We start from the raw sequence: 20,460 nt of genomic DNA, 5'->3' as shown, positions 1-20,460 counted from the left end.
ATCGATTAGTCGTTGATTAATCAATTAGTTGTTTCAGCCCTAATTATGTCCATGGGACAAACTGTTGGTCTTGATCCTCCACTTTCCTTTAATGCGTCTCGTACTTTCATTAAGTTTGGTGAAGTTTTTTCCACTTTGACGCCGCGATGCGACGACTGCGGCTGTTCAGGAGACGAACGAAAACACGAGCGCAGTTGTGTTTGTGCATCTGCCCAAACATCCAGGAGCTCCAGGTCTGTCCGCGGCTCATTGTTTGTAGCTTCCATCCAGTATTAGCGTTAGCAGCAGCAGCGACGGGCTAACCTTTCACACGGTGCCTTGCTACGGTGGCTTGTTAAAGCAGCACCAAGTAACGCGTTTACCTTAATAAACCCCCCCCAGTCCCTGTGGGGGTGATACAAGTGTTTATGGGAGGATTGGAGGGTCTTTCATCGCCCCCTGGTGTCTCTGGACAGAAAACCATGTTTGCAACTTGACTGCCACTGGTCCGGAGACACCAATACACACTAATGAAATCACGAAGAAGAAGCTAACAGGCTAACGGGCAAAGCTAACTGCGGCTAACGTCACTTTAAACGGTATTAACAGCAAAGTTTGAGTGAAAAAAAATATTTCCATTGTATAATTGGATGCACAGTAACCCTCTGTCCCTTCGCCTTTCCTGTCAGCGTAGGATTTACTCTCCAAGACAATTAATAAGTTAAAAAGTCGTAACTTGCTACGACGCCTGCAGTTGCGCTTATGGCCTCTAGAGGAAGAGTTACTTAGTGCTGCTTTAAGCCCAAAATGGCGCATGTTTCCCGCAGTTGTTTCGGATCAACAGTGGTTTATTTCACACCTGGAGCGAACTGGCCCAGAGTCTGTTTGGAAGCCGGACCGAGACCACCTGAAAAAGTGGGTCTTGATTCTTTGATTCGTTTGTTGTTTCCACACCTGCATAAAAAATCCGGAGCAGCGTCAAAACGAACCCTGATCCGTTTAAAGTGGACCAAACAGTGCAGGTCTGAACACAGTCTTATTGTGAAAGGGTCCGACAGCAGAAAGACCTCTCAGAAAAGACGAGCAACAAGCATTCACCAAACTGAATCTTTTACTTCATTTTATCATCTGTTTTAGTGTGTTTTACTTTGAAAGAGGGAGTTTGCTTTAGGTCCAAGTCTGTTACTGCTGTTGATTATCACAAAGTTGAATACATTAGTATAGAGTTCGGGAATGTCCACAGTTACCATGGAGATCCGTCATCTTTGCAGCTGTTAGCATACATTTCCATAGACTAACATTAGCTAAAAACAGTATAAAAAGTGGAGAAAAAACCAGTGGAACGACTGTTAGCTGCTGAGATACTGCTGGTAAAAACATCTAACTCACTGTGGTCTCCAAGTGTTTTAATGTGAACAATAACTCCAGTATTTTAACTTTTAAAATCTCCATTAGTTTACAATGGCTGCTAATCCCATAATGCTTAGCGATATGACGTCACATTCCCGAACTCTATAGTATTTTTCTTCTTCAGTGTGTAATTTAAGTACTTTTGTGATTATAAAAAATCGTGATAAAATCCAAAATCGGAAGTTTATAATTAAAGAATCGTGATATTCTTTTTTGCCATATCGCCCACCCCGACTTACACTATACATGTCCATTTGTCTTGCTTCTTCCAGGTAAACTCTGAGAGGAATAAGTGAATGTGCAGTTCATCTATTATCGCCGGTTCATAGAAGTATTGGTGTTCGATTCAGACGCTTTCACTGACTTCCACTTTATCAGTTCTTTGTGCCGATGCCGCCATGGTTGTGTTTGATATAAAGCCAGGTTTTCCCAGTCTGGTGAGGCTATTTTTGAATCTTTTTCATGTTTGCACAGGACTCCAGCTTGTGGGCAGTAAAGCAGGTCCAGTCCTCAGACAATCTGGACTCCTCTCTCTCTCCGCTCTGTGTTCTCTGGTTAAAGCAAACAGCAGGAGGCTCTCGTAGTAAAACCCGCCCCAAAAATGGATCCTGGTCTGTTGCCTGTTTCTATGCTTCTTTGGCCGACAAATTGTAGTATTAGCTCAAAGTAGCCCTGAGGGATTAGTGGAGAAATTGAGAGGAGTTTTTGGAGTTTTCTGTGCTCTGTCACTTAGCGTGTGTTTGTGTCTTTCTACTTCCTGGTGATGTTTGCAAATCAGTCCTAGTATATGATATGTCAAGATGAACCGGTTTTATGATTACCGTGATTATAAAAGTAATAGTTTTAGACGCTACGATTACCGCTGAAATCTCTCTCCAGGTGTGAGCCACTGCATGGTAAACTCGCGTGCTCCCCCAGAGTTGCATTCACTATCATAGCTCTGTCATAGCTCTATCATGGCTCTGTCGTAGCTCTGTCGTAGCTCTATCGTAGCTCTATCGTAGCTCTGTCATAGCTCTATCGTAGCTCTGTCGTAGCTCTATCGTAGCTCTATCATAGCGCTATCATAGCGCTATCATAGCTCTATGATAGCTCTATCATAGCTCTATCATAGCGCTATCATAGCTCTATGATAGCGCTATCATAGAGCTATCATAGCTCTATCATAGCGCTATCATAGCTCTATCATAGCTCTATCATAGCTCTATCATAGCTCTGTCATAGCTCTATCATAGCGCTATCATAGCTCTATCATAGCGCTATCATAGCTCTATCATAGCGCTATCATAGCTCTATGATAGCGCTATCATAGCGCTATCATAGCTCTATCATAGCGCTATCATAGCTCTATCATAGCTCTATCATAGCTCTATCATAGCTCTGTCATAGCTCTATCATAGCTCTATCATAGCGCTATCATAGCTCTATCATAGCTCTATCATAGCTCTATCATAGCTCTATCATAGCGCTATCATAGCTCTATTATAGCGCTATGATAGCTCTATCATAGCTCTATCGTAGCTCTATCGTAGCTCTATCGTAGCTCTGTCGTAGCGCTATCATAGCTCTATCATAGCTCTATCATAGCTCTGTCGTAGCTCTATCGTAGCTCTATCATAGCTCTGTCATGGCTCTATCATGGCTCTATCATAACTCTATCATAGCTCTATCATAGCTCTATCATGGCTCTATCATAGCTCTATCATAGCTCTATCATAGCTCTATCGTAGCTCTATCATAGCTCTGTCGTAGCTCTGTCGTAGCGCTATCATAGCTCTATCATAGCTCTATCATAGCTCTATCATGGCTCTATCATAGCTCTATCATGGCTCTATCATGGCTCTATCATAGCTCTATCATAGCTCTGTCGTAGCTCTGTCGTAGCTCTGTCGTAGCTCTATCGTAGCTCTATCATGACTCTATCATAGCTCTATCATGACTCTATCATAGCTCTATCATAGCTCTATCATAGCTCTATCATGGCTCTATCATAGCTCTATCATGGCTCTATCATAGCTCTATCATAGCTCTATCATGGCTCTATCATAGCTCTATCATAGCTCTGTCATGGCTCTATCATGGCTCTATCATAACTCTATCATAGCTCTATCATAGCTCTATCATAACTCTATCATAACTCTATCATGGCTCTGTCATGGCTCTATCGTAGCTCTATCGTGGCTCTGTCGTAGCTCTATCATGGCTCTATCGTAGCTCTATCATGACTCTATCATAACTCTATCATAGCTCTATCATAGCTCTATCATGACTCTATCATAGCTCTATCATGGCTCTATCATAGCTCTGTCGTAGCTCTGTCGTGGCTCTATCGTAGCTCTATCATGACTCTATCATAACTCTATCATAGCTCTATCATGGCTCTATCATGGCTCTATCATGGCTCTATCATGGCTCTATCATGGCTCTATCATGGCTCTATCATGGCTCTATCATGGCTCTATCATGGCTCTATCATGGCTCTATCATGGCTCTATCGTAGCTCTATCATGACTCTATCATAACTCTATCATAGCTCTATCATGGCTCTATCATGGCTCTATCATGGCTCTATCATGGCTCTATCATGGCTCTATCATAGCTCTGTCATGGCTCTATCATGGCTCTATCATGGCTCTATCATGGCTCTATCATGGCTCTGTCATGGCTCTATCATGGCTCTATCATGGCTCTATCATGGCTCTATCATGGCTCTATCATGGCTCTATCGTAGCTCTATCGTAGCTCTGTCGTAGCTCTGTCGTAGCTCTGTCGTAGCTCTGTCGTAGCTCTGTCGTAGCTCTGTCGTAGCTCTGTCGTAGCTCTGTCGTAGCTCTGTCGTAGCTCTGTCGTAGCTCTATCGTAGCTCTATCGTAGCTCTATCGTAGCTCTCACCTACAAGCCCCGTCTCCCCCGCTCGCTGAATGGTCGGGTGAAATTCAACCGATGTAACACAGACCACTGACGTACATGTAGGAAATTATAATTGACCAGAGTTTAGTCATGGCTAAGGCCAGGCTCCCACAGTCCTGTAGTACGACCGGGTTTCTCAGTCTAATCACAGTTCCTATAACAGGCACCATTTTAAGGACTTTTCACCATCGAAGCAGCTCTTAGCATGTGCTGGAACATCGGCTTCCTGGGCTGGTCTTTATTCACGTCGTGGTGCGTTTTCTCCACATACAAATGGCACATTCAGTCACTGTATAACCATATAGAGAGATGGTTTCATTTAAAACGCCACAGGATGCGTAAATGACTCTACGGAAAGTATAAAAGTTGACAGAAAATGATTTAACCATCGTCTGTAGATTCAGTAACGATTTCTCACTGGGCTTTGGCGTCACGTGAATGTGGTCAATGTGTTGATGGGGCTGAAAACATCTGGATTGTTCCTTCTTTTGCCATATCTGATGGATACAAGATTAGGAAATTCCTCTTTTAATTTCTTTTCTTTTCAGCATTTTTCTTGTGACTTCTGAATTGCCATGGTAACGGCCCACACACTTCATTCGTGTGAAACCCGTCTGTAAATGTGGTGTTTGTGATGGATGGGGAGGCTCGTGTGGCTCCTCTTAAAGCCCAGATGGTGACGGTCTGTGGTGGGGAGTGTTTATGGAGTTATTTCTGCAGCCAGTGATGGAGCAGACAAACAGCTGAGTGCAGCCTGGACCCGAGCCAGACTTTACTGAAGAGAAACCGAGAGAGAGAGGGGTCAGTGTGTACCCAGACCTGGCAATCATGCTCTGATGGAAATCTGACCTGTCATTTTTAAAGGAACAGGCCAGCGTTTTTCCACACTGAGATATGTTCTTACCTGAGCTGTGACGAGTTCTTTAGGACCTGTCTGATCTTCAGTCACGTAAACACAGCGCAGACGGCGTTAGCATTTAGCCTCTCCCTCTCTCCTCTATAGCTCCAAAACAGGTCAAGATAGAAGCTACCGAGCTCTTCCACGTTTCCCCTATTTAAATATGGTTACGTGAAGTGTTCCACTACAAAGTATAATTACACACAATTAAACAATGTGGATTTTCTAAGCGGATAAAAGGGGGGACTATATTGTAAGGCGTAATAATACCAGGAGTAGTTTGAAATCCGCGCAGTAAAGTGAAGATTACTGCACGGATTTAGAACTTGTGTTTTCTGTAATTTTTTGTAATTTTTTGTAATTGTTTCTAATTTTTTTGTCTTTTTTTGTCATTTTTTTGTCTTTTTTTCTGTCATTTTTTGTCATTTTTTGGTCATTTTTTGTCATTTTTTGTCATTTTTTTGTCTTTTTTTGTCATTTTTTGTCATTTTTTTGTCATTTTTTTGTCTTTTTTTTGTCATTATTTGTCCTTTTTTTGTCCTTTTTTTGTCTTTTAGAAGCTCCCACAGACTCCACACTTTACAGGCTGAGACACAACAACATTCTGAAGGTTTTTTGTCATTTTTTTGTCACATTTTTGTCATTTTTTTGTCGATTTTTTTGTCATTTTTTCGTCGATTTTTTGTCATTTTTTTGTCATTTTTTGTCATTTTTTTTGTCAAATTTTTGTCATTTTTTTGTCAAATTTTTTGTCATTTTTTTGTCATTTTTTTGGTCAAATTGTCATTTTTTTGTCATTTTTTTGTCATTTTTTGTCATTTTTTGTCAATTTTTTGTCGTTTTTGTCATTTTTTTGTCATTTTTTTGTCATTTTTTTGTCATTTTTTACAGTCTGAGGCCTAACAAGATTCTGAAGGTTTTTTCAGAGGGATTTTTTAATATCTAATTCCTAGCCTGATTTATTCAGCTTTGAAACCAAAAAAACAGGCGGAATTTGAGTTTTTACAGATTTTTTCACTGATGATTAGTTTATTGAAAAACAAATAAACTACAAAATATCCAAAATCCCTCTGAAAAAATCTTAAATCTTAAAATTTAATCTGGCTCAATTCATTATTTTGATTTCGTTGCCCAAAATATAGGCAGTTTTGGCCATTTTAATGCTCAAAATGCCTTATTTTTATGTGAAAACATAAAATGACAGAAAATATATACATTTTTTGTCTCATATTTATATCTGATGTTCAGCAGAAGCTTCACATTGACGTCTCTACATTTATTTATTTCCCTCGTTCACCTGCAGCGTCTCGCATTAATCGATTAGTAGTTTCAGCCCTACAAATCTTCTAAATAAAGGGAGGTTTGAGGTTCGAGCATCCATAGGTCAGTGACGCCAGAGCCGTGTCCGTGTTGTTGCCGGGTGAAAGTGGCCGCTGTTGCGTCCGGCGCCGGTTTCCACGGTGACGGGAGGTAAAGCTTGTCGTCGCCGCGGTCGACGGCGTGAGCGTCCTCGGGTCTGCAGCAGCAGCAGCAGCAGCAGCAGCGTCGGCTCGTAAAGACTCCTGCCTCCTCTTCCTCTCCCTCTTCCTCTCGCGCTCACCAGGACAGACTGGATGTTGTGTTGTTGTCGTTGTTTTGGTTCCGTTTGCCGATCGCTGTCCTTCCTGAAAAGAGCTGCGTAGTATCAGACCGGAAAACAAACTAAAGAGCAGCCGGGGAAGAGTGGGTGTCCTGGTTTGAACTTCGCAGATCGTACGGTATGTTCCCTCTCTCTTCACAACCAGCTCTGACTCACAAAGATCTGTGGCATTTGCTCCTGTACCCGTGTTTGTGTGTTTGAATGGACACGATCAGGGCTGCGCGATGTTGGAACAAAACTTGCGATGTGCCGTACGAGTGTGCGATGTTTCGATGCAATATCGCAGCGTTTAAAGGGATATTTCAGGATTTTTGACTTAGGACCTCATTTCCTAGTTTCCCAGAGTGCTGTTGATTTCTGGAGATTTTTTTTTAATTCATGCAGTCTTTATATTTGAAGCGTTTAGTGGCGCTAGTGCTAGGCTAGTACTGGGCTAGTGCATGTCTATGGTAACTAGTAGCCTGCATTAAAAACAGTCTGACCCAAACACAGTGCACCTTATAACACCAGACTAACCATATAAATGTCTGTGTCGACTGAATAATTTTAGAAATATAACCATTTTGCATTTAACCTCTTAACTCCCACCTGAACCGAGCACATTTTCTCCAGTTTGGCTTTACCCCAATCCAAAAGCTCCTGTAAAAAAGGTGTGAAAATAGTGACAAAACTGAGACGAAAACGATGAAAATGTGACAAAAAAGTGAGAAAACTTGGACGAAAAACTGACAAAAAATGGTCAAAAAACTGACGACAAATTGACAAAAAAATTATGAAAAAGTGGCAAAAATGTCACAAAAAATAGACCAAAAAGGTACAAAAAAATTACAAAAAAGGACAAAAAATTGACCAAAAAAATGATGAAAAGATGATGAAAAAGTGGCAAAAATGTGATAAAAATTTACAAAAGGACAAAAGTGACAAAAAATTTACTATTTGACAAAACATTTACAAAAAAGTTACAAAAATGAGTTGAAAACCCCCCCAAAAAAAATGATGGAAAAAAAATCTGACGTGAGGAAAAAGATCCATTCAGATGAGTTTTGTAGGTCTTAGCTTTCAAATGAGGCGTTACTCTGGCCTACAGGATTTGGGTAAAGCTGAACTGGAGAAAATGCTCTCGGTTCAGGCGGGAGTTAAGAGGTTAAAATAAGTTATATTTGAGCAGCATCAGCTTCCTGGTTGTAGCTACGCAGCGGCGGAGTGATCTGCTCGGTTACCGGATCTACCTGTGGCCGCCATTACCACACGTGGAGGAGCTTCTACAAATCAGATCTGGCAACGTTTGGAGGACGAGCCCAGGATTTTGAAGAGGTTTTAATGCAGGCTACTAGTTACCATAGACATGCACAAGCCTAGCACTAGCCTAGCACTAGCCTAGCACTAGCCTAGCACCACTAAACTCTTCAAATATAAGGACTGCATGAATACAATTTTTAAAAATACACTAAGAAATCAGGCCCTATATTTACACAACCTTTTCCATTCAATTTAAACACTAAACTTCACACCTCAAACCTTTTTGTTTTGGATTAAGTTAGAAAAAAAAAACATGTGGTGATTTTGTGATGTATTTTGGCTTCTTGCAAACCCAAAACTGTGATACGATATTCTTTGTGCCGCCCTAGTCACAGTTAGCAGATTGGTCAAGTTTGCCTTCATTCAGATCTTACAATACTCCACTGCCTGGGGGGGGAACTGGGACTGAAAAACAGCCCTGGACTCTGACCAGCCTGGCTCAAATTAAATCCATATTTCAACCTCTAACCCCCCGCCTTAACATTATTGTCCCCAGTTCGGCTTTTTAAATTTTTTTTATTGGTATCATGAGTAAAAAGAACTGGAAACGTGGTCATTAATATAAATACTAAATAATACTGGTCTCAAAATTGAACCTTGTGGTGCACCATACATTCCTTCTAGATTCATATTTTTTTATACCGGGCTTTACCCAAATCTAAAAGCTTCTCGACTGGAGAGCAACAATGTAACGCCTCATTTGAAAGCTAAGACCTACAAAAGTGACGGAGACTTTTTGTCACGTCATTTTTGTTGTTTTTTAACCTCTTAACTCCCGCCTGAACCGAGAGGATCTTTTTCCTCACGTCATCAGACTTTTTTTCCATCATTTTTCATCACATTTTTTGTCATTTTTTTGTCCAATTTTTGTAATTTTTTTGGTCATTTTTTGTCACTTTCTTGTGACATTTTTGTGATATTTTTGCCACTTTTTTATCAAATTTTTGTCATTTTTTGTCAAATTTTTAGCACATTTTTTGTCATTTTTTCTTCCAGTTTTTGTCAATTTCTTGTGACATTTTTGTTGGGATTTTTTTGTCAATTTTTTATCACATTTTTGTATTTTTTTGTCACATTTTTGTCATTTTTTGGTCACATTTTTATCACATTTTTGTAATTTTTTTGTAAAATTTCTTGTGACTTTTTGACACTTTTTCATCATTTTTTCATCAATTTTTCGTCACTTTTTCGTCACATTTCCATCATTGTTTTCGTCTGTTTTGTTGCTTTTTTCCAGGAGCTTTTGGATTGGGGTAAAGCCAAACTGGAGAAAATGTGCTCGGTTCAGGCGGGAGTTAAGGGGTTAAAATCATTTTGTGTCGTGTTTCTCTTACATTTTTGTATTTTTTCTTTTTGTCCGTGTTTCTCTCCTGTTTTTGTCGCCTTTTTATCACATTTTTCGTCACTTTTTTGTTGCTTTTCCGGCACATTTTTGCTTCGTTTTCATCCTCTTTTTCTCGCTATTTTGATGCTTTTCTTTCTAGCTTTTAGATTTGGGTAAAGCTCGGTTAAGGCGGGACCGGTGGCCCCTCTGTGCTCTTCCAGACGGGACATATGGCCGGTCCGCCCCTGTCTGTAGATATTTCCTCTGTTCTCCGACAATTAAAAGCCTCAGCACAACCAAAAACACATCTTTCCACGTCCTCTCTCTGGGTTTCGAAGTGCTTTTCAATTTCCTGAAAACCTTGACTTACAAAACGTATAAATAACGTAAGGCAATTAAAGGTGCACATGGCCCTAACACTCCTCCTGGTCGTGCACGTGGGTTAATCAGTGTTCCAGGATCCGGCTCAGGCTGAGACGGTGTTGAGAAGCGAACGAGGCGGACGGCCAGAAATACACTGAGCTAATTTAGACTCCTGCTTCTGCTATTGGTTAGAATGTGCTATATTTACTGCAGACACACCAGAGCGCACGGAAGCTCCTTTTCTTTCACAAATCCTGCATTTACGTGTGTGGATCCATGGTGGCGAAAGAAATGTGCTCTGCTACAAGAAAATACATTGGTTACAGCGTATTAACCCCTTAACTCCCACCTGAACCGAGCACTTTTTCTCCTGTTTGGCTTTACCCCAATCCAAAAGCTTCTGGAAAAAAGCAACAAAACTGAGACGAAAACAATGATGGAAATGTGACAAAAAAGTGACAAAAAAGTGATGAAAAAATGTGACAAAAAAACTACAAAAAAATGTTAAAAATGTGATAAAAATTTGACGAAAAATTACAAAATGTGACAAAAACATAAATGTACAAAAAAAAGGACAAAAAAAGGACAAAAATTAGATTAAAAAAAATTACGAAAAATGATAAAAATGTGACAATTGACGAAAAAATGACAAATGTGACAAAAAATTACAAAACGACAAAAATGAGACAAAGTGTGACAAAAAAATTACAAAAATGTGACCAAAAAACGCCCAAAATCTGACAAAATGTGCCAGATTTTATAAAAAAAAATTACAAAAAAATCACAAAAGATTTTTCAAAAATGTTACCAAAAAATGACAAAAAATCGATAAAAAATTTACAAAAAAAATTATCAATGTGACAAAAAAATGACACAAATTCGATTAAAAAAAATGTATGATAAAAAGTGATAAAAATGTGACAAATTGACGAAAAATGACAAAACGACAAAAATGGGACAAAAAATGTCAAATGTGACAATGTGATAAAAATGTGCCGAAAAAATTACAAAATGTGACGAGACAAAAAATTTACGAAAAAATGACACAAATTTGACAATATTTTTTTACAAAAATGTGACCAAAAAACCGACAAACATCTGACAAAATGTGACAAAAAACTGTGATAAAAATTTGACACAAAAAATTGACAAAAAATTACAAAAATTCGATAAAAAATGGACAAAAAAAAAAGATAAAAATGTGATAAAAAAATTGATGAAAAAATGAAAAAAATGTGACAAAAAATCACAAGAAAATGACAAAGTTACAAAAATGAGTTGAATACCCAAGAAATAATGATGGAAAAAGAATCTTACGTGAGGAAAAAGATCTTCTCGGTTCAGGCGGGAGTTAAGAGGTTAATATATATAAACATCTGTACCACGGGACATATCGAGGTTTTGGTTCATAAAAACGCTTTGTTCAGTAGTTTTGACTGAATCTGTTTTGTGCTTGTGTTGCAGTTCTACCTCCAGGACACTAAGAGCAGTAATGGCACCTTCATAAACAGCCAGCGCCTGAGCCGGGGGTCCGAGGAGAGTCCGCCGTGCGAGGTCCTGTCCGGAGACATCATCCAGTTTGGCGTCGACGTCACGGAGAACACCAGGAAAGGTACGGGTTTGGACTCTGGTTCACAGTGGGCATTTTAAACAGAGGACTGACGTAGGGCCTGCTAATGCCTCTGTTTCAGTCACTCATGGCTGCATCGTGTCCACCATCAAACTGTTCCTTCCAGACGGCATGGAGGCCCGGCGCCGCAGCGAGTAAGAACCCCTTTTTCTATCACTTAGTACACGTTAGACCTCCACTTGGTCTGTAGAAATTAGGGCTGCTCGATTATTGAAAAAATAATAATCACAATTATTTTTGTCATAATTGAAATCACGATTATTCAAACGATTATTTGTTGCCTTTAAAAAAATCCATCAAAAAAGTGACAAAAATCCAGCAGAAAAAGACAAAAATCCATCAAACAAGTGACAAAAATCCATTAAAAAAATGACAAAAATGTGACAAAAATTGACAAAAATGTGACAAAAAAATGTGACAAAAATGTGACAAAAATGTGACAAAAATGTGACAAAAAAGACAAAAAATTGACAAAAAATTGACAAAAAATGTGACAAAAATGTGACAAAAATGACAAAAAATGACAAAAAAATGTGACAAAAAATGTGACAAAAAAGTGACAAAAATGTGACAAAAAATGACAAAAAATGACAAAAAAAAAAGACAAAAAATGACAAAAAATGACAAAAAAAAATGGCGAAAATGTGACAAAAAATGACTAAAAATGACAAAAAAATTGAGAAAAAAAATGACTAAAAATGACTAAAAATGACAAAAAAATTGACAAAAAAAATGACTAAAAATGACTAAAAATGACAAAAAAATTGACAAAAAAAATGACTAAAAATGACTAAAAATGACCAAAAAAATGACGAAAATGTGACAAAAATGACTAAAAATGACAAAAAAATGGACAAAAAAAATGACAAAAAATGACAAAAAATGACTAAAAATGACTAAAAATGACAAAAAAAATGACAAAAAAAATGACTAAAAATGACAAAAAAATTGACCAAAAAAATGACTAAAAATGACTAAAAATGACCAAAAAAATGACGAAAATGTGACAAAAATGACTAAAAATGACAAAAAAATGGACAAAAAAAATGACCAAAAATGACAAAAAATGACCAAAAAAATGACAAAAAATGTGACAAAAATTGACAAATTTGACAAAAAATGTGACAAAAAATGACAAAAAATGACAAAAAATGTGACAAAAAATTGACAAATGTGACAAAAAATGACAAAAAAATTACAGAAATGTGACAAAAAATCCATGGTGGCAAAAGAAACGTGCTCTACTACAAGAAAATACATTGATTACAGCTTATTAACCCCTTAAAAGATTAAAAAAGATTTGCACAGTTGACAAAAAAATGGCTTCTAGAAAAACAAACTGCCATGAAGGAGCGACCGTTCACCCAGGAAAAGCACCGGTAAATGTTCTAATGTTCCAATCTGGTTTAAATTAAATGTATGTTTTTAATGATGTCAAAACGTATAAACCCATGGTCAAGTTTTCATCTACATTTAAAATCAGTTTTTGTAACATCAGCCCAGGGACGACAGGTGGAAATCAGCACTTTTACTATAACCTGGTACATCTTTCCTTTTGGTCAATGTTAAATTGTGCACTGTCCCTGTTTAAATAATAATCGATTAATCGACAACTAATCAATTACTAAAGAAGTTGTCAACTATGTCAGTAATCGATTAATCGTTTTCTAGCGAACACAGACTAAAATAGAGCAAAAATGACATGACAATAATGTATTTTGGATGAAAACCTACTTTGTTTTTAAAGTGAGGGTCTGCAGTGTTTTCTACATTATACATTTCAGAAATATCTGTCTTTATGCTAATTCTGCTTCTGATTGGACGAGACAAAGAGCCTCCTACAAACGTTTACTTTAAGTTTACTCCATCAACACGTCCGCAAGCGGCGCCACTTTAGCTTATGTGGTCAAAAAATGGAAAAAATACCATTTCCATGCACCTTTCACAGCCAAGCGATTAATCGATTAATCGTGAAAATAATGGTTAGCTGCAGCCCTACATACCATACACACGCACCAAACTTGATCCACTGTTTTCTAAATTTCCATTAATAATTAAATGCGATTACAATTGCCTACTTTATCTTTGCGTGTTCTTCCTCCTCCAGCCTTTACGACAAATGTATAAAAGGTCCAGATTGACATTAGATATTCATCCTGTGTTTCCGCCTCTGCTCTCCTCACGGATCATTTGAATAATTTCCATAAGTAGCTCTTGAGATGACGCCACAGATAAGTGCTCACCTTCTGCTGAAAGGAGAGCAGCTGTTCAGAAGACTTTCCTTTGCCCAGGGCTGCTTTTGTGGAGCGGAGTCTAAAGCTCCTCTTCACGCTCACTGTTGACGTAAACCGGGGTGCCCAAACTTTTTGTCTCCGAGGGCCAAAATTAAAAAGTGCCTGTGAGTCGCGGGCCAAACACGGCGATGTCAAGCGTGAAACACATAACTGCAAATAATAAAAGTGACTTTATTTTCTTTTTTGGTATACATTTGCATTTAATTCTATCTATGCAACTAACCTCTTAACTCCCGCCTGAACCGAGAGGATCTTTTTGCTCATGTCATCAGATTTTTTTTCCATTTTTTGTTGGATATTCAACTCATTTTTGTAACTTTTTTGGTCAATTTTTCATAAAATTTTTGTCATTTTTTGTAAAATTTTTATCATATTTTTGTTATTTTTTGTCACATTTTTGTCATTTTTTTGTCTATTTTTGTGACATTTTTGCCACTTTTTCATCAATTTTTCATCACTTTTTTGGTCAATGTTTTCTCACTTTTTTGTCACATTTCCATAATTGTTTTCGTCTCAGTTTTGTTGCTATTTTCACAGCTTTTTTCCTGAAGCTTTTGGATTGGGGTAAAGCCAAACTGGAGAAAATGTGCTCGGTTCAGGTGGGAGTTAAGGGGTTAACATGCTACAAAAGCCTAGTTTTAGTGGAACAAAATCAATTATTGTAGCAAAATAGAGCAAAATGGAAACAACAGCACCACCTGTACCTGCAGTACCTACAGTGACTTTAGCTCATTCATTTCTTTAAGTCAAAGAAAATGCCATATTATATCATTTTGAAAGTGTCAGTTCAGCATCAATTCTTTTATAAGTCATAGATGTCAACGATTTTTGCAAAAAAAAAGTTGGAAAAATGGGAAAGTTGATGCTACGACGCTCCGTGATTGATAAACCCCACATACCAGAACAGTGTTTCCTTAACTTTGTGAAAGGAGTGAAACAGCGCCCCCAATTTGACGCTCGTGGTCAAAAAGTGTACTGCATTTATATTTGCCATTGAAAATGAACGGGAGAGAGACCAGATGCGGCGCAAAAGTAGGTCACCCTCTGGCCCCACTTTGGGCACCCCTGACGTAAACGGTCCGACGTGAACAAACAGCGCTGTGTGATGATGTCGTCCGGCCGCGCACTTGGTTTGAAGAGGGTTAGTTTAGAAACGTGAGCATATTTCATATCATTTGGACTTTAATTGTCCAAAGAAGATGTTTTACGTAGTTTTTGCTTAATAAGTTAATACAGTGTTTCCCTTCGGTTTACTGGTTTGGCAGGGCGGGTATGGCTGCTGTGAAACAGCTTTGCCTAAACTCAACTGTTAGATGTGGCTTGGGTTGGATTTCCTTTAATGCTTTTATTTTCATCTAATCGGTCTTGTCAAACTTTCTCGCGCGGCAGCAGCTCCTGCCTCTGCCTTTGTTTCTCTGATCTTTTTTGATGCGCCCCCAAATAAACACGACCTGGCCTGTGTCTGCCGCACGGTCACTGTGCCAAAACATGGACTGGATCCGCAAAAAACACGGACTCTGACTCTGAGCATAAAACAAAACACGGATTTGGTAAAGACGCTCAGTGATTAACGCTGCATCATGAAAGGCTATCGTCCTGACAGGGTGGTGTAATGGTAGGGGAAACGCTGTGATGATTTTTTTTTTTTTTTTTTAAGGCAACAAATAGTTTGAGTGATTTCAATTATTATTAAAGTCGTGATCATTATTTTTCTGTAATACTCTCCCCCCACACTTCCTCCAGCTCTTCCAGGGGAACACGAGGCATTCCCAGGCCAGAGACACAGCCCGTCCAGTTGTTCCCAATAGAGGAAATTATTTAGCAAATTCAATTGGGGTTAATTGACTCCTTTTTACACATGTGTACAAGTATTTTTTTCTTCAACTGGAAATGTGTTTATCAGTGAAATGCTCCTGGAGATTAAGCATCGCTCAAACAATACACAAACTACAATACAATATAACTAGGGATGTCACGGTTCCCGGTGTGGCGGTAAACCCCGGTAAAAATGTTGACAATAATAATTACCGTCTTGTTTTTAAAAAAATCTGTTACCGCGGTGGATTACGGCGCCCGCGGTTTAGGCAAAGTGAGCCTCATGAGGCGCCGTCTCCTCTGCTGAAGCTGCCGCAGGCGCCTCTGTAGCTACAACCAAAACTAAACTTTCTGGAAGCTGGAATCATGTCCGAGACGACAGCGCAGGATCAGCCTCAGAGACGAGCCTGAAGTCTGGACATGTTTGTGTGTTTGAAGAAGCTGAAGGACAGTTGATAGAGACAGTTTTACTGTTTGTGGAACGTGCAGGAAAAAGTGTCTCTAAAGCAGCGAGACTTCGAACCTGTGACTCTCCTGCGTGACCGTCTCAGCTCTATAGCAGGAAGCTAACGTTAGCGCTTTAGCTGAAATGCTGATGTGGGACTTTGGGCTGAGGGAGAATGTAACGAGTCGCCCCATAGTGCGGCTGCAGCGCCACCGCCAGCATAAGCCGTGTCCGGATATAGACGGTTTATCTTCGTTTCTGACGCTATAAATAGTTCATGTAACACCCTCAAAACATCAACAACACATCGTTAGAGTTCCTTTACTTTGATTGAAAAGGCTTTGTCTGTATTTTTTTTAATGTAATAAGTAGGGCTGTGCAATTAATCGAAATTCGATTACGATTTCGATTATTACACTAGACGATCACAAAAATAGCATAATCGAGAACAAACGATTATTAAGGATGCCCTCCCGCTCGTCCATCCAAAGCGCAAAAAGTCTGTCCTGCGCGGTTTGTGTGACGCGTCTGATCAGCTGAAACACCAGCGCAGCGACAGAACTGTAAATAATATCGTACTAATGTTTTTTTTATACCTAACTCTTGAGATGACGCCTCTGTTCAGAGCTCACCTTGTGCTGAAGGAGAACAGCTGTTTCAGAAGCCTCCACATCCTTTACTCAGACACTGGTTTTGTTTAGTAGAAAAGTCTAAAACTCTTCAGGAGCAGATCAACGGAGCTCAAACAAACTCTTATTACTTCAGCTACTGAGACGATTGTTTCTGTTCCCTTCGCATTTCACGAGCTAGAGGCTCAGGCTTTGGTTTGACATAAAAACATTGTCGCTGTGTGATGATGTCATCAGGCCGCGCCGCTCTGTTGGACAGGTGTGAGGGCTGGCCAGCAGGGGGCAGGTGTCCCTATATGATTAGTTTTTGAGCATATTAAAAAAAAAAAAAAAGCTCTTATTGTCCAAAGAAAATGTAGTCCATAGTTGTTTTTTAAAATAATTATAAAGATGAATAAATAAAATAAAGATTTTTTTTTTTAAGGCCACAAATAATCGTTTGAATAATCGTGATTTCAATTATTACTAAAATAATCGTGATTATTATTTTTTCTATAATCGAGCAGCCCTAGTAATAAGCACTGTTAAACTTTATTGAAACCATTTCAGTTTGTGTAGGACGATCAATGCTTCTGAACATACTAACACACATTAAAAAAAATACTGCGATATCACCGAAAACCGTGATAATTTTGGTCACAATAACCGTGAGGTAAAATTTTCATACCGTGACACAACACAGACAAAACACAGACTTGCTTCATCAACTTTCCAATAAAGTTTATACATTTTTATCGGCCTAAATTAGCCATTGATCCATCTTAACCGAGACTAAACAAAAGAGCAATAAATAAGTGTTCACATTGGAATGATTATTTTCGCGCCGAGCCCAGGCCTGCAGCCGCGGGGCGTTTGTTTCCGGGACCGAGGCAGCCGGGAGGGGCGGGGCTTCACAGACAAGACACGGGTTCTATCTTTAAGGAAGGATCACGGAAGGAGAGTGAGAGAGGCTGAGCTGCGGCGGGACGGCAAACACACGGGGAATCTGCAGTCAGTGCTTTCAGGAACGTTTTCCCCCACTCTGACAGAGACCCTGAAGGGAACTCTGACCTTTGACCCATGACTCCACACTTCCAGGTAATGGGTTTGTCATCTGCCCAATCATTGACAGCTCTGCCTTGTGTTCAGGTTAGCATTTGCTGTCAATCGGTAGCATGTGACGGGGAATGATTCAAGTGGAGGACAGGACGGGAAGCTTTTATCTACCGAATATCTCTGTAATTACTGGGATCAATCCAAACCAAACAGAAAACTGGAATATAGATCAAGCTCTTCTCTGTCAGCACTAAGATCCAGTCATTTTCTATTAGCATCAGAGTAAATGAGTGCGAATGTTTAAGAAATAAGTCTATATGTGATTGAATTTAGTCGCTTTTTGTCTCGGCTTTGTTACATTCTGTTGCTTAGGTCTGGATTTTTGTTTAGACCTGGTTAAGTCTCAGTTTATTGCGACCTGTTGTTTAGATGTTTAGACCTGGTTAAGTCTCAGTTTATTGCGACCTGTTGTTTAGATGTTTAGACCTGGTTAAGTCTCAGTTTATTGCTGGTGCGACCTGTTGTTTAGATGTTTAGACCTGGTTAAGTCTCAGTTTATTGCGACCTGTTGTTTAGATGTTTAGACCTGGTTAAGTCTCAGTTTATTGCGACCTGTTGTTTAGATGTTTAGACCTGGTTAAGTCTCAGTTTATTGCGACCTGTTGTTTAGATGTTTAGACCTGGTTAAGTCTCAGTTTATTGCGACCTGTTGTTTAGATGTTTAGACCTGGTTAAGTCTCAGTTTATTGCGACCTGTTGTTTAGATGTTTAGACCTGGTTAAGTCTCAGTTTATTGCGACCTGTTGTTTAGATGTTTAGACCTGGTTAAGTCTCAGTTTATTGCGACCTGTTGTTTAGATGTTTAGACCTGGTTAAGTCTCAGTTTATTGCGACCTGTTGTTTAGATGTTTAGACCTGGTTAAGTCTCAGTTTATTGCGACCTGTTGTTTAGATGTTTAGACCTGGTTAAGTCTCAGTTTATTGCGACCTGTTGTTTAGATGTTTAGACCTGGTTAAGTCTCAGTTTATTGCGACCTGTTGTTTAGATGTTTAGACCTGGTTAAGTCTCAGTTTATTGCGACCTGTTGTTTAGATGTTTAGACCTGGTTAAGTCTCAGTTTATTGCGACCTGTTGTTTAGATGTTTAGACCTGGTTAAGTCTCAGTTTATTGCGACCTGTTGTTTAGATGTTTAGACCTGGTTAAGTCTCAGTTTATTGCGACCTGTTGTTTAGATGTTTTCTAATGGTTACCCTGTGAGCAGGACTGAAACAAATGGATTTATCTGGTTGTTTTCTGGCTCTGCACCGACTTTATCACCGGTTTGATCAGGATTCAGTCAAAGTAGCGCGACATAAACATGACCTATGTCGACAAATGATCATGAGTGCAGTATTAGGTGAGACTATTTCCTTAATTCTTTTTGATTTTTACCATATGGATCGTGCTTGTCCTTTTTAAAGACTCAAATTAATTTAACCTCTTAACCTCCGCCCGGTGGATTCGCTCGGGATAATTTCTCTCCTTCATTTTGAAGACAGGGTTGAAAAAAATCCGTCATGAGCAAGTTTTATTAGGGAGGCACCGATACCACTTTTTCTAAAACCGATACGAGTACTTGGATTTAAGTACTCGCCGATACCGATACGAGAACAAGGCATTTTCTTCAACATTCTTACTTTTTCACAGCAGATTGGTTTGTAATTAGTAAATTTACTCGTGTACATTTCCTTAAGTAAAGTCGGCGACACATTTAAGAGCCGTTATATTAGAATTGTGCTGATGCCATTTATTTTTATTTTTATTTTCATTCAATATAATTTTTTATTGCACTCAGAGAAGTCCATGTCCTAAAGCTCCCAATGCCTGAGCTTTATTCATTTATATATTTTTATTTAACAATAGTATTGATGTTACTTAAATGGTCTCTTTTCGTCTTTACTTCAGCTCCTGTGATCCCGATACTAGTGTCGGTATCGGTGCATCCCTAATTTTTATCCTTCATGAATTCATCTCAAGCGTTTTTTTTGTTTTGTTTTTATAAATGTGTATATATATATATATATATAGGCTGCACATTATTTATATTAGTAAAAATGTGAGACTGCAGGATAAATGGAGCTAAACTAAACCTGATCTGAACAGTCACGGTACATTTTGCAACAGAAATGTGAATAAACTCGAGCGTAAAAGTCTCAGAGGAGACGAGTTTCAGAGCCTGTAGGGCTGCAACTAATCATTATTTTGTAATCGATTAATCTATCGATTATTTTTGCGATTAATCGCTTGGCTGTGAATGGTGCAGGAACATTTTATTTTTTCAATTTTTTTATCACATATCACAAGTGGCGCTTAAGTGGAGTTGATGGAGGAAACTAAAGGGAAATGTTTTTTTAAGGCTCTATTAATGAAATTTACAATGTACAAAACACGACAGACCCTGAATATAAAATCAAAGTAGGTTTTCATCAAAAATACTACATTTTTTATGTCATTTTTGCTCCATTTTAGTCTGTGTGAGCCAGAAAACGATTAATCGATTACTAGAATAGTTGTCGACTATTTCAATAATCGATTAGTCGTTTCAGCCCTAATCACCTGCTCATCAACACCAAGGCTCAGATTACAATCATACAAATGTAAAGTGGAGCTTATTATTTGTATGTTTTCAATTTTAGCGGAATTTTTTGTGTGCTGTTTTCTCTGAGGGGTGAACGGGACAATGTTTACCAGTTCACATCACTGCACTACGTGCCGCTCCGCACATGGGGAGGGAAAGAGAGAGAGGGGG

The 20,460-nt window shown here is 38.8% G+C and overlaps 1 protein-coding gene across 8 annotated transcripts in view; it reads left to right on the top strand.

Annotated features, from left to right (window-relative positions):
• Nucleotides 1-20,460, top strand: part of slmapa (sarcolemma associated protein a) — a 94,886-nt gene that overhangs the window by 14,718 nt on the left and 59,708 nt on the right. For 7 of the 8 annotated variants that reach the window (XM_079555994.1, XM_079555993.1, XM_079555989.1 and 4 more), the window contains exons 2-3: nucleotides 11,287-11,434; nucleotides 11,514-11,586. In XM_079555994.1, the coding sequence (XP_079412120.1) occupies nucleotides 11,287-11,434; nucleotides 11,514-11,586 (221 nt within the window). Of the gene's footprint in view, nucleotides 1-6,857; nucleotides 6,955-11,286; nucleotides 11,435-11,513; nucleotides 11,587-20,460 lie in introns of those variants that run through there. The other variant, XM_079555995.1, reaches the window with a different exon arrangement.

This window comes from Gobius niger (assembly GCF_951799975.1).
Source record: "Gobius niger genome assembly, chromosome: 5".
Classification (NCBI taxonomy): Eukaryota; Metazoa; Chordata; class Actinopteri; order Gobiiformes; family Gobiidae; genus Gobius; species Gobius niger.
The sequence above is the reverse complement of the archived record's forward strand: the minus strand, read 5'-3'. Positions and strand labels throughout refer to the sequence as shown.